This window comes from Pyrgilauda ruficollis, unplaced genomic scaffold, assembly GCF_017590135.1.
Source record: "Pyrgilauda ruficollis isolate IOZ18807 unplaced genomic scaffold, ASM1759013v1 scaffold244, whole genome shotgun sequence".
Taxonomy (NCBI): domain Eukaryota; kingdom Metazoa; phylum Chordata; class Aves; order Passeriformes; family Passeridae; genus Pyrgilauda; species Pyrgilauda ruficollis.
This window is the reverse complement of record NW_024523756.1, coordinates 250,346-264,029: the sequence shown is the minus strand read 5'-3', so window position 1 is coordinate 264,029 and position 13,684 is coordinate 250,346. Positions and strand designations below refer to the sequence as shown.

General features: G+C 55.9%; 1 protein-coding gene across 1 annotated transcript; it reads right to left on the bottom strand.

Annotated features, from left to right (window-relative positions):
• Positions 1-8,013: 8,013 nt before the first annotated feature.
• LOC121355134 (olfactory receptor 51E2-like) lies at positions 8,014-11,123 on the bottom strand. The gene has a single exon (XM_041470330.1). It carries the CDS (start codon positions 10,130-10,132, stop codon positions 9,182-9,184), a length of 951 nt encoding a protein of 316 aa, XP_041326264.1. The 5' UTR covers positions 10,133-11,123; the 3' UTR covers positions 8,014-9,181.
• Between the last annotated feature and the right edge of the window lie 2,561 nt (positions 11,124-13,684).

The following is a 13,684-nucleotide window of genomic DNA, read 5'->3' as shown; positions in this document are numbered from 1 at the left end:
GGCTCAGGGAAGGAGCTGCAGCGCCACTCGCCCTCTCAGCACCCTCCTTGGGCGCTGCTGCTGCGTGTGACACACCTGCTCTTGTGCAGATCACCCACGGGGATTTCTCAAACTGGGGCTCAGCCCCACGACCCGCGGAAGGGTCTCAGCCTGTTCCTCGTTCTCCCAGTGCAGCCTCTGGTCAAGCTGCAGATCCCAGAGAACATCCCGCAGCAGATCCCGCAGCAGATCCCACAGCACATCCCACAGCTGATCCCAGAGAACATCCCACAGCAGATCCCACAGCAGATCCCACAGCACATCCCACAGCACATCCCACAGCAGATCCCACAGCTGATCCCACAGCAGATCCCACAGCACATCCCACAGCTGATCCCAGAGAACATCCCACAGCAGATCCCAGAGAACATCCCACAGCACATCCCACAGTAGATCCCAGAGAACATCCCACAGCACATTCCACAGCAGGTCCCACAGCAGATCCCACAGCTGATTCCAGAGAACATCCCACAGCTGATCCCACAGCACAGCCCACAGCAGATCCTGCTCCTCCTGCAAAAGAATTCCCCAAAAAGAGCAGTCAGAGCACACAAAAGCTTTGCGTCCCTGGGACAATGAGGGTCTGGAGCTGTGACTTGGCTGAGACAGCAGGAGGGAATTTGGCCTTTGTGTCAGCTCGTGGCCAGGAGAAGGACAGCTCCCCGGAGTCAGAGAGCTGGTGGAGCAGCAGGGGCCGTGTGTGGCTGAGGGATGGTGAGCAGTGAGGGGCTCCTTGCCACGCTGGGGCTCAGCAGCTGCTCACCCCGCTGGCAGAGCCACTGCCCTGGCTGTGCTGCTCCAGGGAGCCGCAGGGCTGCAGGCAGGGGAAAGCAGGGGGCATCCCACGGAAATCACCTCTGGGATGGCAGTGGGAGCTGGGAGCTGATCCTGGAGAGAGGGGCCAGGGAAAGCAGGGTGCATCCCACGGAAATCGCCTCTGGGATGGCAGTGGGAGCTGATCCTGGAGAGAGGGGCAGGGGAAAGCAGGGTGCATCCCACAGAACCCCACCTCTGGGATGGCAGCTGGGAGCCTGCTGCTCCTTGCTCTGGCCTCCCAGGCCCAGAGGAGGATCCTGTGCACCAGGACCTGGCTGGGACGTCACCAGGTGAGTCCCTCACCTGCAGAGCTGAGTGTGGGTGCCGTGCTTCCTGGAGGAGATTCCTGGATCCCTCCTGTGTGGATGCTGCAGAGCACATCTTCTCTGCGGGCAGGGAGCCTCATCCTCACTTCAGATCTATTTTTGTCACTATTATTATTATTATTATTACTATCATCTTAAATCATTTGCACCTCTATTTTTCCTTCTTTCTGTGAAAAAGCCCCATGATGATCTTTTCCTTCCCTAAAAATACCCTTGGCAGCAGAGCCTGGGAAGTGCCTTCGTGCCAGGCAGTTTGTGCCTCTCTGAGCTGAGCACAGCTGAGGGCAGCCAGGCTTTGCCAAGCACCCAGCAGCTTGTGGGTGCCAAAAAGCAGCACTGTGAACATCTGCCAGCCCAGGGGTGGCAGATTTTGGACTGGCATGTACAAACTGGAGGCTGTTTTCCAGCACGAATGAAGTCAGCAATAACCACATCACCCTCTCCTGGAGGGCAGAGCTCTGGCAGCTGCCTGTGCTGCCCAGGAACGACTTCTGCGTGCTGGGAAGAGATGTCAGACCTATCTACCCACCTGGCCAGGCTGGAAAATGTGCGAGCACTGTCCTTCCTCAGGGGTCTCTGGCCCTGCCTGGGTCCCTGCTCTGAGGGAAGCAGTCTCAGGTGGTTGTCAGCCCACTGGTGACACCGTGGCACATCTGGCACTGCCACGGGCTGTTTCTGTCAGCCCTGCTCTGCCCTGGCTGGATAATGGAGTGCACAGCTCTCCCCAGGGGAAAAAGGGTCTGGGGGCAAGCAGCTCTTGGTGACAGGGCAGCCTGGCTGTGGCACTGACCCTCACTGCACCCACAGCAGCACTGCAAAGAGAGCTGATGTTTATCTGGAGCTGACAGGTGAAAAAGCCCGGATCACCTTGCCTTAAACACAAGTATTGAAATAGATATTTCTATATCCAAACCCAAAGAGGAGCTGCCTGAGCATCTTCTCTCCAGGCTGCCAGTGAATGTCTCCCCCTCCACGAGGTCCCCCAGGAATCCCAGGCTCATTCCGTGCTTCTTCTTCTTCTTTTTTGGATTTTTTCTTTTTTTTTTTTTGGCTGATCTGCTGTGTCAGAGGGGATGAATGATGCAAACAGCCCTGAGTGAGCCCAGTGTCCAGCTGGAGCTGCTGTGGGGCTGCCTGGGGCTGGCACCAGGAGGTAACAGGCCTGGGGATGGTGTCAGAGCAGGGTTGGTTTGCTGGCTCAACAAGGGAGTTCAGGCAGGGGGAAACTGTCCTGGCAGAGCCTCTGTGGGGACAGGAAGGAGAGGTTGAAGGCACCTTCTTGTGGGGCTCTAAATGCCATCACACAGTGCAGGAACGCTCGTATCAGAGGAAATCTGCTGCAGGAAGGTCTGTCAGAACTACTCAGCCCTGCAGTGAAAATAATTAGTCAGGAGAGGGTTTTTTTTTAAAATTGTGAGAGGATTTTAGCAGTGAGGAGTTTAACTCCTGCGAGGGGTGAACTCTGCATTCCCAGGGGTGCAGAAGTCGGATTGAATGCTTTTATGCCAAGTTTCATCACACAATTGATGAAACCTCCTGGGACAGTGGCAACAGAGGAGAGAATCGAGTGATTTCTGCACGAATGGATCTCAAACTCCGGGCAGGGAGGCAGGCTCCCCCCTGAACACTCGGTGTCACCCCTTGTTGAGTTTGCCCACAGCTGCAGTAAACTGTGAGCACGGTTTGAGGCACGTAGAGGATGAAGAAGGCTGGAAAGGTTCGGAGGGACCAGGTGGAGCCCGTCAGGGGCAGGTGCGGGAAGAGGCGAGCTCCCTGCCGCAGAGCTGCTCGCCCTGGGGCTCAGAGTGGGGCAGGGGTGCAGGTGGCCGTGGGCAGGGCAGGGACCCCTGCCAGGGCTGCCAGCAGGGCAGGGGGCCAGCGGGACACAGGGCAGGGTGTGACACAGCTGGGAGCTGCGGGCGCTGCGGCTTTCAGCCCCTCTGCAGGGCAGCCCCGTCACAGGGCACCGAGATCAGTGTGGAGCCCTCTGAACTGACCCCACGCTGCTGCAGACCCGCTCCAGGGCAGCCCTGGCACCGGGAAAGCCACGAGAAGCCACGAGTGACCCTGTCCCTGGTGTCCCCAGTGCCACCACAGCCGCGGGCAGTGCCGTGGTGCTGGCTCAGAAATGTCTCTGGTGGAGCAGGAGGCACCTGGGGCTCTCCAGGAGCACCCCCTGCACCAGCTCCAGGCTCTCCAGGGCACCGAGCAGAGCTGGGTGCCCCTCAGTGCCAGGGAATGACCCAAAGCTGTGGGCACGCCTGACCACCCTGGAGAGGTGCACGGAGAACATCCCCATCCCCTGGGGCCAGGCAGAAGGTGCTGAGCACTTTGGGCAGTGTGCAGGTCACAGGGCCGGGTCAGCATGGCCAGGAGAGGAGCAGGGCTCCCGCAGGTGAGCTCTGCCCTGCTGGGGACGAGCAGGGAGATGTCCCCAGCAGGGCCATGCCGTGATGGAGAAGGGGAAGGCGATCCAGAACTGCTCCTCCTCCAGCCCAGGGATAGCAGTGGGGAGGAAATGAGGAGGGGGGCAGGAGGCAGAAGGGCTCATGTGGGTTCATGCTCAGAGACGTGGACCCTTCTTGGTGTTGCCTGTGCTGAGAGCTTCCTGTCCTGTGGGAAAAAGAGCATCAAGCACTCTGGAGCTGGCCAGAGGCAGCCTGGTGTGACGGGGGTCTGCAGGCTGAGATTTCCCCCACAGCCTTTGGCCCCTGCTTGCAGGAGAGCCCTGTGGAATAAGGGTCCTGGCAGCTCCCACTGAAAGTGTCCTGTCCCTCCTGGCGGGGTTCTCCTGGAGCACGCTGGATTCCTCCTGGATAAATGGAGCAGCAAGGCTGCCTGAGCTGCACACTTGCTGCTGTCCAGTGTCTGAACGTCTCAGGATCTCCTCTGGTCAAGATGACCCTGAGGTCTATTAAAAGTCTCTTTTCCCCAACCCAGCTGTTGAAGAAGGAGCCAGAAGTCTTCGGCTGTCGTTCTCAAGGTTGTTTATTGTTTCTTATCTCAAACATTTTCTGTCTGGCCTGCCGAGGTCTGTTCTGCAGGCCAGTCCGAGGCACACTGCACTGCCCTGAGGTGGTGCTATCTCTTTATACTAAAACTGCGTGTACTTTATTTACAGTTATGTTCCAATATCTATCACCTATGTTAGACTGTCTGCCTCTACTCTACACCAATCCAAATGTGCCAGCATCACCCAGAAGGTGGAGGCTGGGAAGAAGAAGGAAGAAGAACAGGACAATGCCCAAATCCCTCCATCCTGCCTCCTAGACCCCGATAGTAAAAAATCTTCAAAATTCCACCTTTCACCCTGTGACAACTACTATTATGCTACTTACACTTTTGTGACTTGTAATTCTTCACACAAGGTTGGTAATTTGCTCCCTGGGTTAAGATCAAATTCCCAGGTGTCTTTGCCTTCCTGCCAGGGTCTCTGAGCCCCTGCCAGGGCTTTGAGCCATCCAGGGCACCCAGAGGGATGTCCTAGGTTCCAACATAAAAGGTGACCAGCCAGGAGACCAGAGGAGAGCTGTCAGTGGTGAGATGGATCCTTGTCACCAGCCCCGAGCTCCGAGGAGGTTTGACAGCACTGTGCTGCTCCTCAGTGTAAGCTGAGCTGCCAGGAGCTCCTCTTGGTCAAGAAACAATGGATTTCAGGCCAAAAGGGCCAGTGTCAGAGTGTTTGGCAGTGCCCCTCTCCCTGGCCCCCAAGGCACACTCCAGGGTTCCCGTTGTGCCCCAAAGGACAGGGACTGACCCAGACCCTGCTCACTGCTCAGCTCCATTCCCCAAATCCAGCAAGGATCCCTTGAGCAGCCCTGCAGCGCACGCAGGCTGATGTCCCCGGCCTGACTGGAGCTTTGGGAATCTTCCTGGAGCTGAAGGAGACCTGCAGGCAGCAGAGGGGTGAGCAGTGTCCCAGAACAGGCCAGGGATGGAGAGCCCATCCCTGCAGGTGTCCCCTGGGGGTGGCACTGAGTGCTCTGGGCTGGGGACAAGGTGGCCATGGGGCACAGCTGGCACTGCCTGGGCTGGGAGGGCTGTCCAGCCCCAGGGATTTGGGATTCTGGTGTAGTGGAGCCCCCGAGGTCTGATGCAGCCGAGCTGGGCTCTGGTCCCGCTGCACCCCGACAGATGTCACGCTGTGGCCATCCCAGCCCGTCCCAGCACGGCCCCACTCACAGCTGGAGCTGTGCTGGAGCCCGCACAGCTGCTCTGGGGCCACCCGCACTCTGGGGACGTTCCCCATTTTTTTCCATGTGCCTTTAAACATCCCAGGAATCTCAAGTCCTGACAATTTGCTTCTTCGCCTCCTCCCAGGAGCTGCTGCTGGTGCTCTACCCAGAGCTTCATCCCTCAGCGGGGAGCACGGGACGGGGAGCAGAGGTGCCAGGGCAGGCAGGGCAGGCAGAGAGGGGCTGCCCCGGCACAGAGCCCGTCCTGCAGGATTGCTGCCAGCCCTGAACACCGCCCGGCTCCCGGGGCAGCCGCTCCGCAGAGACCCGGGATGTTTTCCTGCCTGACACATCAATCCCAGCAGGGAGCTCTGCCTTCCCCCGCCGCTTCAGGTGTAATTAGAGACAGAAGCCAGAGAAGGTGGCAGCTTTTAACCCCCTCGGTGCCGATGACCTCGCACACAGGGCTGTGCTTCGCTGCTTCGTGCCTGGTTTCTTCCAGTGTTTGGATTTGGAGATGTAAGAGCCATCACAGAACTATAGAAGGGCTTGTGCTGGAAGGAACCTGATAGATCATCGAGTTCCAACCACCTGCCATGGGCAGGGACACCTTCCACTAGACCAGATCCCCAAATCCCGGGGCTGGCACAGCCCTCCCAGCCCTGGCTGCTCCAGGGAACAGGGACAGGAGCAGAGGGAACGGCCTCAGGCTGGGCCAGGGCAGGCTCAGCTGGGACAGCAGCAGGAATTTGCCCATGGAAAGGGTGCTCAGGCCTTGGCAGGGGCTGCCCAGGGAGCTTTGCAGTGCCCATCCCTGCAGGGGTTCTAAAACCATGGATGTGGTGCTTTGGGACGTGATGTGGTGGGGAACCAGCAGTGCTGGGGTAATGGTCAGGGTCAGTGACCCTAGAGGGCTTTTCCAAGAAGAGAAGAGAAGAGAAGAGAAGAGAAGAGAAGAGAAGAGAAGAGAAGAGAAGAGAAGAGAAGAGAAGAGAAGAGAAGAGAAGAGAAGAGAAGAGAAGAGAAGAGAAGAGAAGAGAAGAGAAGAGAAGAGAAGAGAAGAGAAGAGAAGAGAAGAGAAGAGAAGAGAAGAGAAGAGAAGAGAAAGGAATACTTGGAGGTCAGAGGAGATCTTCTAGGAGATCTCCAGCTGCTACAGCCCCGTGTGTGTCCTTGTTGCCTCTATTGTCACCTCCAGGCTCCTGTGACTCCCAATCCTCTTCCCACTTCTCCCATCCTCCTCTTTCTCCCTCCCTCCCTCCCTCCAGCCTCCTTGCCTTGTCCCAGCCCTTCCCTTTTCAGCCAAGTGAACCCAACCCTTCCCAGTAAATCCAGAGCCCCACCTCTGGCTCTGGCCCCGCGCACAGAGCAGATGTGGGCTGGGTGTCCCCATGGTGTGCCTGAGGTTTTCCTTCTGCTGCAGGAGAGGTGACCTGGCCCTCAGCACCTTGGCAAAGACAGGTGCCATGTTCCAGCATGTTCTGTTCCCCAGCAAAGCAGCACTCCGTGACTGAACTTTGGAAAACAAGAAGTGAGTGAGTTTTATCTGCACCCAGGAGAAATCAATCCATCATGCCTTCCTGCTCCCAGCCTCTATTAACTCTCTGAGAAATAAATGACTAGAAAATACAATACAGCATTCCGGGGTAGTTCATTCATTTTTCTTTATTAATTTTTTTCTCAGCACAAGAGGGAAAAAAGGAACATATGGGGAATGAGCAGGAGCCATTTCTCGGTGCCATGGCCACCTGAAAAGGGTTTAGACCCATAATGCCTCTGAAAAATTCCTTCATATTTCCCAAATCACATTAGGCAGGTACAGATTGTTTTCGTTGTTATGATTTTTTTTTTACCCTTCTAAGCTCTATTAAACCAGAATATGCCAAAAATGACAGGACAGAATTGCCTTGAAGTCCCAGATGAGAGCTGTTTGTGACTCACCTAAATGAAAGTATTTATTTTGAAATAAATTGGGTTGGATTTAGCAGAACAGGTTATACCAAGACTGAAGCTGTACCAGCACAGACTACAAAAATGAGGCTTGTTTTACTATCAGAATTCATTGGAACTGGGAAGAAACTGCAGCAAACTCCACTAAACACTGCAGCACTGGGAGCCTGGCAGAGCCTTTGGTGAGATCTCCTATCCAAAGTCATGGCCAAGGACCCCTGAGACCTCTGTCCTCGAGAGCCAGTCCATGAGGAGAGGCTGAGGGAGCTGGGAAGGGGCTGGAGAATTGCTGAGGAGCTGGGAAGGGGCTGGAGAATTGCTGAGGGAGCTGGGAAGGGGCTGGAGAATTGCTGAGGAGCTGGGAAGGGGCTGGAGAATTGCTGAGGAGCTGGGAAGGGGCTGGAGAATTGCTGAGGAGCTGGGAAGGGGCTGAGCCTGGAGCAAAGGAGGCTCAGGGGCCCTTGTGGCTCTGCACAAGTCCCTGCCAGGAGGGGACAGCCGGGGGGGTCGGGCTCTGCTCCAGGGAACAGGGACAGGAGCAGAGGGAACGGCCTCAGGCTGGGCCAGGGCAGGCTCAGCTGGGACAGCAGCAGGAATTTCCCCATGGAAAGGGTGCTCAGGCCTTGGCAGGGGCTGCCCAGGGAGCTTTGCAGTGCCCATCCCTGCAGGTGTCCCCTGGGGGTGGCACTGAGTGCTCTGGGCTGGGGACAAGGTGGGCACGGGGCACAGCTGGCACTGCCTGGGCTGGCAGGGCTGCGCCAGCCCCAGGGGTTTGGGGATTTTGGGATGCTAATGGAGACACTGGGGCTTGAGAGCACCTGGGCCTCCTGATGGAGTGCAGGTCCGAGCAGTGCTGCTGCAGCTCCAGAAAGGTCTGGGCAGGGCCTTGTGCCACCCCCGGGGCAGCCAAACCCACGGTGCCCGAGCGGGAGCTCAGCCCTGGCGCTCCTGGCCCCTCCCTGAGGGATCTCTGTGTCTGCTCCGGTGGGAACATCCCCGACTTCCCCTCGAGTGTGAAGCCACAGTTCGTGAGGATGAGAGCACTGAGAGGGGCTCCCCTCAACGCACACACCTCTCCAAGGCGTGCCAGAGGATGCTGCCAGACTCTGTTCAGTGGTGCTAGTGACAGGACGTTTCAGGAATTCCCAGTGTGGAACACCTTTGGCTTGGAAACGAGACTTCCTTCAGCTTGGAATCATCACTGACATTTATAACTCGCTTATTTTTTTCCCCTTGAGATGTTTTCATTTTATTGAATGCAATTACTAATTTAAATTATTTTTACAGTTGCTACCAGTACCTCTGAGTCTGGTTTTTCCACAGCATCTGCTATGAGGAGGTTAAGGGGTCTTGACAGAGCACACAGCAGGTCAGAACAAGACCACAGCGGTGGATGTTCTTTCTCTGAAATGCCTTTCTGCATCTGTAATGTCACTTTGGACAGGTGTCCTGTAATTATTTTACTTAAAGAATGATGCTACATGCAAATTTTTTGGCAAAACTTCTGGAGTGTGACTGTGCCCCACGTGAAAACAATGAATTAACTAAATCATCCCAAACCATCCAGCATTTTCTCTGCCCTGCCACTGTTAGAGGTGAGAAGGGAACCAAGAGGAGCAATGTTGGGACATCTGTGTAAGTTTGCTGAGTCACTTTTCCCTTCTTGTGGAACTTTGCCAGGTCGGGCTTGGATTTAGATCACTGCAGTCATTTCTCTGAGTTTGGTGAGGGCAAACACTCTGGGAAGGAGTTCACAATCAGCTTCTGCCTGGTGGCAGCACCTCGGAGCACACGGAGAGGACACGGAGAGCGCGCAGCACCAAAGGCTCTGGTGTAAAACGAGGGTGAGGACACGGGGCGGCGGCCGGGCTGGGGTCACCGGGGAGCTCTGGCAGTGACGTGGATCAAGCTCAGGATCCTCCTCTGGATCTGCTTGGTCCTCACCCCGTAGATGATGGGGTTGAGCACAGCGGGCACCAGGATGTAGACGTTGCCCATGACGATGTGGACCAGCGGAGCCAGGTCCTTGCCGAAGCGGTGCACCACGGACAGCCCGATCAGGGGCACGTAGAAGGCCAGCACCACGCAGATGTGGGCGATGCAGGTGCTGAACACCTTGAGCCGCTCCCTCCAGGCCGCGAGGCGCAGCACGGCCCTCAGGATGAGCAGGTAGGAGAGGCAGATGAGCACGGCGTCCAGCCCCATCACCAGCAGGATGGCGGTGAGCCCGTACACCACGCTGGGCGTGGTGTTGGCGCAGGCCAGGTTCATCACGTCCTGGTGCAGGCAGAAGGAGTGGGACAGCACGCGGGGGCCACAGAAGGGGAGGGGCAGGAGGAGCAGGGGCAGCGGCAGGAAGAAGAGCACGCCTCGGGCCACGGCCAGCAGCCCGACCTTGGCCGTGGCGCCGTTGGTGAGCACGGCGGCGTGCCGCAGCGGGTGGCAGATGGCCACGTAGCGGTCCACGGCCATGGCCAGCAGCACGGTGGACTCGACGGCCGAGAGCGTGTGGATGAGGAACATCTGCAGCAGGCAGGCGGCGAAGCCGATCTCGCGGCTGCCCAACCAGTAGAAGCAGAGGGTGCGCGGCACGGTGGCGGTGGCCAGCGCCAGGTCGATGGCGGCCAGCATGCAGAGGAAGAAGTACATGGGCGCGTGCAGGCTGGGCTCGGCGCGCACCACCAGCAGCACGGCGCCGTTGGCCAGCACGGCCAGCACGTAGGCCGAGCACAGCGGGATGGCCATCCAGGAGTGCGCCGCCTCCAGCCCCGGCAGGCTGGCCAGGATGAAGGACGGGCTGAGCTCAGAGCTGTTGGAGGAGGGCATGGCCCGCAGCGCCAGGGCCGCTCATGCCATGCCCGCGCGCTTCCTGCTGCAAGGGAAACGCAAACGGGACTTTTTACGAGCCCTTTCCCATGGCTTGGGTCCCACAGGGCCGTCCCTGGGATTCTCAGAGCTGCCACGCTGATGCAGAGAGCTCCTCTCCCCGTTTTTACCCCGTTATGGCTCTGTGCAACAAGATATATCAAAATGCTGACATTTGAGTTCAAACAGGAATTGCCTGGATTCTCTAAAAGGCAGAACACTGTAAAATCAACCTTTGGAATAATAAACCCATCAGTTGAACTTGTTTGCTTTTCTTTTTAAAGGACAATATTAAAAATGATAACAAAAAACCCGTCAGATTTTTAGTGCTTTCTGTAGTACTTCAGTGCTGCTTGATTTTTTCCATATGTGCTGTGGTGGCCTGTCAGAAATGTGCTCAGTGAGGCTGAGGCTGGCAGTGCTGCCTCCCACGACCCAGCCCTCCCCAGAACAGCTCACAGGCACAGGAAGACATGGATTTTCAAATATTTTTGCACATACAAATTGGATTTTCATCCTATGAAAAACACGTATGGAAAAAACAGAATATCTGTAAAAAAAAAAAAAATCAGATTATTTACCTTATTCTGTATTTGTAGATTTTCCAGGAGTGCTGTGATCCAAGGATAATGGCCTGAAGATACATAAAAGGCTTTGCTTTAGGTACCTTTCTATTTTCAGGCACCAAGGCAGTACCTGTGCTGGAATAAACCCACCATCCCTCCTGCCCTGGATGGGCAGCACAAGGTCAAGCTCAGCCTGAGCTTTCTGGTTATTCCTTTGTGCCCAATCTGTGCAAATTAACCATGCAAAGTGGCTTTATGGCAAGCTCTGCAGGTTATTAATGGAGTTATTTTATAAGTAATGTAGGGTTGTGAAACATGGGGTTTTATTGCACATCTGTGCTGAAGGCCTGAAATAGCATCAGGCTTTATTCTCCTGATGTGGGGCTTCTCCATCTCGGATGTATAACAAGTAGGACTCACATTGTAGCTTTTTATACCCGATCTACACACAGTGTGGGAGGACTGTTGCTGTCACTGCGCCCAAAATCTATTCCAGGGATGATGTTGTCAGCCAAGCACAGACGGAATGAACAAGGAGCCTCAGTAATCACCAGCAGGTACTGAGGCACCTCAGCTGCCAGCCCTGACGGAGTTACCCGAGTCCCACTGGAAAACTTCTGCCCTCCTGATCATTTCCCTGGGGAATGGGGCTGTGAGACGGGCACTGAAACAAGCCCTGGTGATGCTTCAGTTCGTCTCTAATTCTCTGGCACTGATAAATGTAGTCAGGTTTTCTTGAGTGGCTCAGGATCTGGGATTGCTGGTGGGCAGAGCGGGTGCTGTGAGGGCCTGGGTTTCTGCGGAGAAGGAAACTGGATCCACCTCTTTGAAACACCAGTAAATGCAGATTTATTTGCCTAGGGGGATCCAAGCAGCACCCCCAGCAGTAAATCACAGAATCACTGAGGATGGAAACCCAGGATCATTGAGTCCAACCTTTGAGCAATCCCCGCCTCGTTAAAGAACCAGGGAATGGTTTGGGTTGGGAGGAACCTTAAAGTTCATCCTGTTCCTTCTCCTGCCCTGGCAGGGACACCTTCCCCTGTGCCAGGCTGCTCCAGCCCCAGTGTAAAACCACCCCAGCTCTCCCATCTTTCCTCTCCTTCTTTCTCCTCTCCGCCTTCTCCCTCTTTCCCTTCCCCTTCCTCTCCCCTCCAACCTTTATCTCCCTCTTTCATTCCCCTCCACCCCGCTCTCCAGCTGTGCTGACAGATGTGCTGATAAATGCCCCACACTTTGCCCTCCAGCTCCCCCACAAACATTTCCTTACTGTGGCAGAGGCTCCTCAGGCTTTTTGTTTCGGAGCTGTTTTGGAGAACAGCGGCGGCCAGGAAACACGGACATCCAGGGATGAACTCTGGAAGTTTTCAGAATGGGAGCAGACTCAGAACCTTCTCAGAATTCTCTGTCATCAATTTCAGAATCCGGTGTGAGGATGCTGCAAGCCAGGCATCTCCACAGCAAAGCTCTTTTCTCCTGGCTGTTGTTCTGGTGCCTTAGTTTTCCCTGCAAGCTCCGGTTTAGGTCAGAGCTATTTGAGCAGAGCTCTCCCCTTCCCAGTGCCAGTGGGAGCTGCTCCCCAGGCTGAGCTCCTGGGGGCTGCTGGTGTTCCACCCCGGGAAGGGACCCTGGGACCCAGCGAGATAACGAGCACAACACAGAGCAAGCCGTGGCCTGGGAATCCTCCCCTCAGGAATCCTCCCTGCCCTCTTGCTGCTTTTTTATGGAGCTGTTTCCGCATTATTTTTTCTCTCGGTTTTTTTCTCTCCAGCTACTGCACATGGGCTGGTGAAGTGCTCAGTGTCAGGCAAAACCAGGACAGTTCAGGGCTGGGATCCTGTCCCGGTGCCTGTGCTGCCTCATCCCTCCCAGATCAACACAGACTGGTGCTTCTTCTTCTGCACCGTGCTCAAGCCTGGCCAAAACGTGGTTTGAGATCAACAGAACCACAGCTCTGCCATTTGGAGGAGCGGAATGTTTACAGCTGGACGTGGCTCTTGGTGTTCTAGGGGGGGATAGTCACGGCTCTGGGAGGGCTTTTCCAACCCTAGTGGTTCTGTGATTCTGTTCTGTGACTTTGGGACTCTTTATTCTGTCTGTGGGAGCCAGGAGAACCAAGAAACCTTCCTGCCTGCCTGGCTCCCACCCAGCCTCCAGCAGAGCGAGGAGGTGCTGGGGCACGCTGCCATCTCCCACCTGTGGATGCCCCTGGGGTCTCCTCCCGTCCCCGAGGGGCACAGCCAGCACCAACTTCCCTGACTGTCAGGAAGTTTAGCCATTCCTACAATGTTTTTGACCTCTCTTTTTTTGCAAGAGAGCTTCCAGCCCCACCAGACCCCCAAGCCCATCCAGACAAACACCTGGCTCGTCCAGTGCCGCTCATCTGCAGCACACCCTGAAGATTTTAGGCAACTCCAAACTAATCCTTCTGCATCATATAGACAGAAAAAAGTCTTCCTGAAGTCTTGTGACTTTTCACAAGGAATAGATGGGTTTTATTGCAGATGCTGCACATACATGACACTCCCTGCAGAACAATGACTGGGACATTAATTAGACTTGGCAAGCTGGTAAGGATCAAAGACTTCCAAAGAGATGCACAAGCAGCTGTTTTCTCACCGGGGATGGGCACGGCTCTCTGAACAAAGGGATGATATCTGAGCAGGTTTTTCAGAGGGGCTGAGAGTGCTCTGGGCCCCCCAGCCTGGCCTAGTGAGAAATGCTCTGTGCAGGAAGGAGGAAAGCACTTGCTAGGACATAACATGAAAGCTCACAGCTCTGGGCTGGGGGACAGCACCCCAGTGGATCTGCAGCTCTTTCCTCTGGCAGTGACCTGCATGGAGGGAGCACCAGGAGAGCAGTGCACCAGCTCTGACTGGGAAACCAGGCCAAGGGCTCTGACCAAGAAACCAGTGCCAGGGGTGTGACAGAGCCCCCAGTGCCAGGG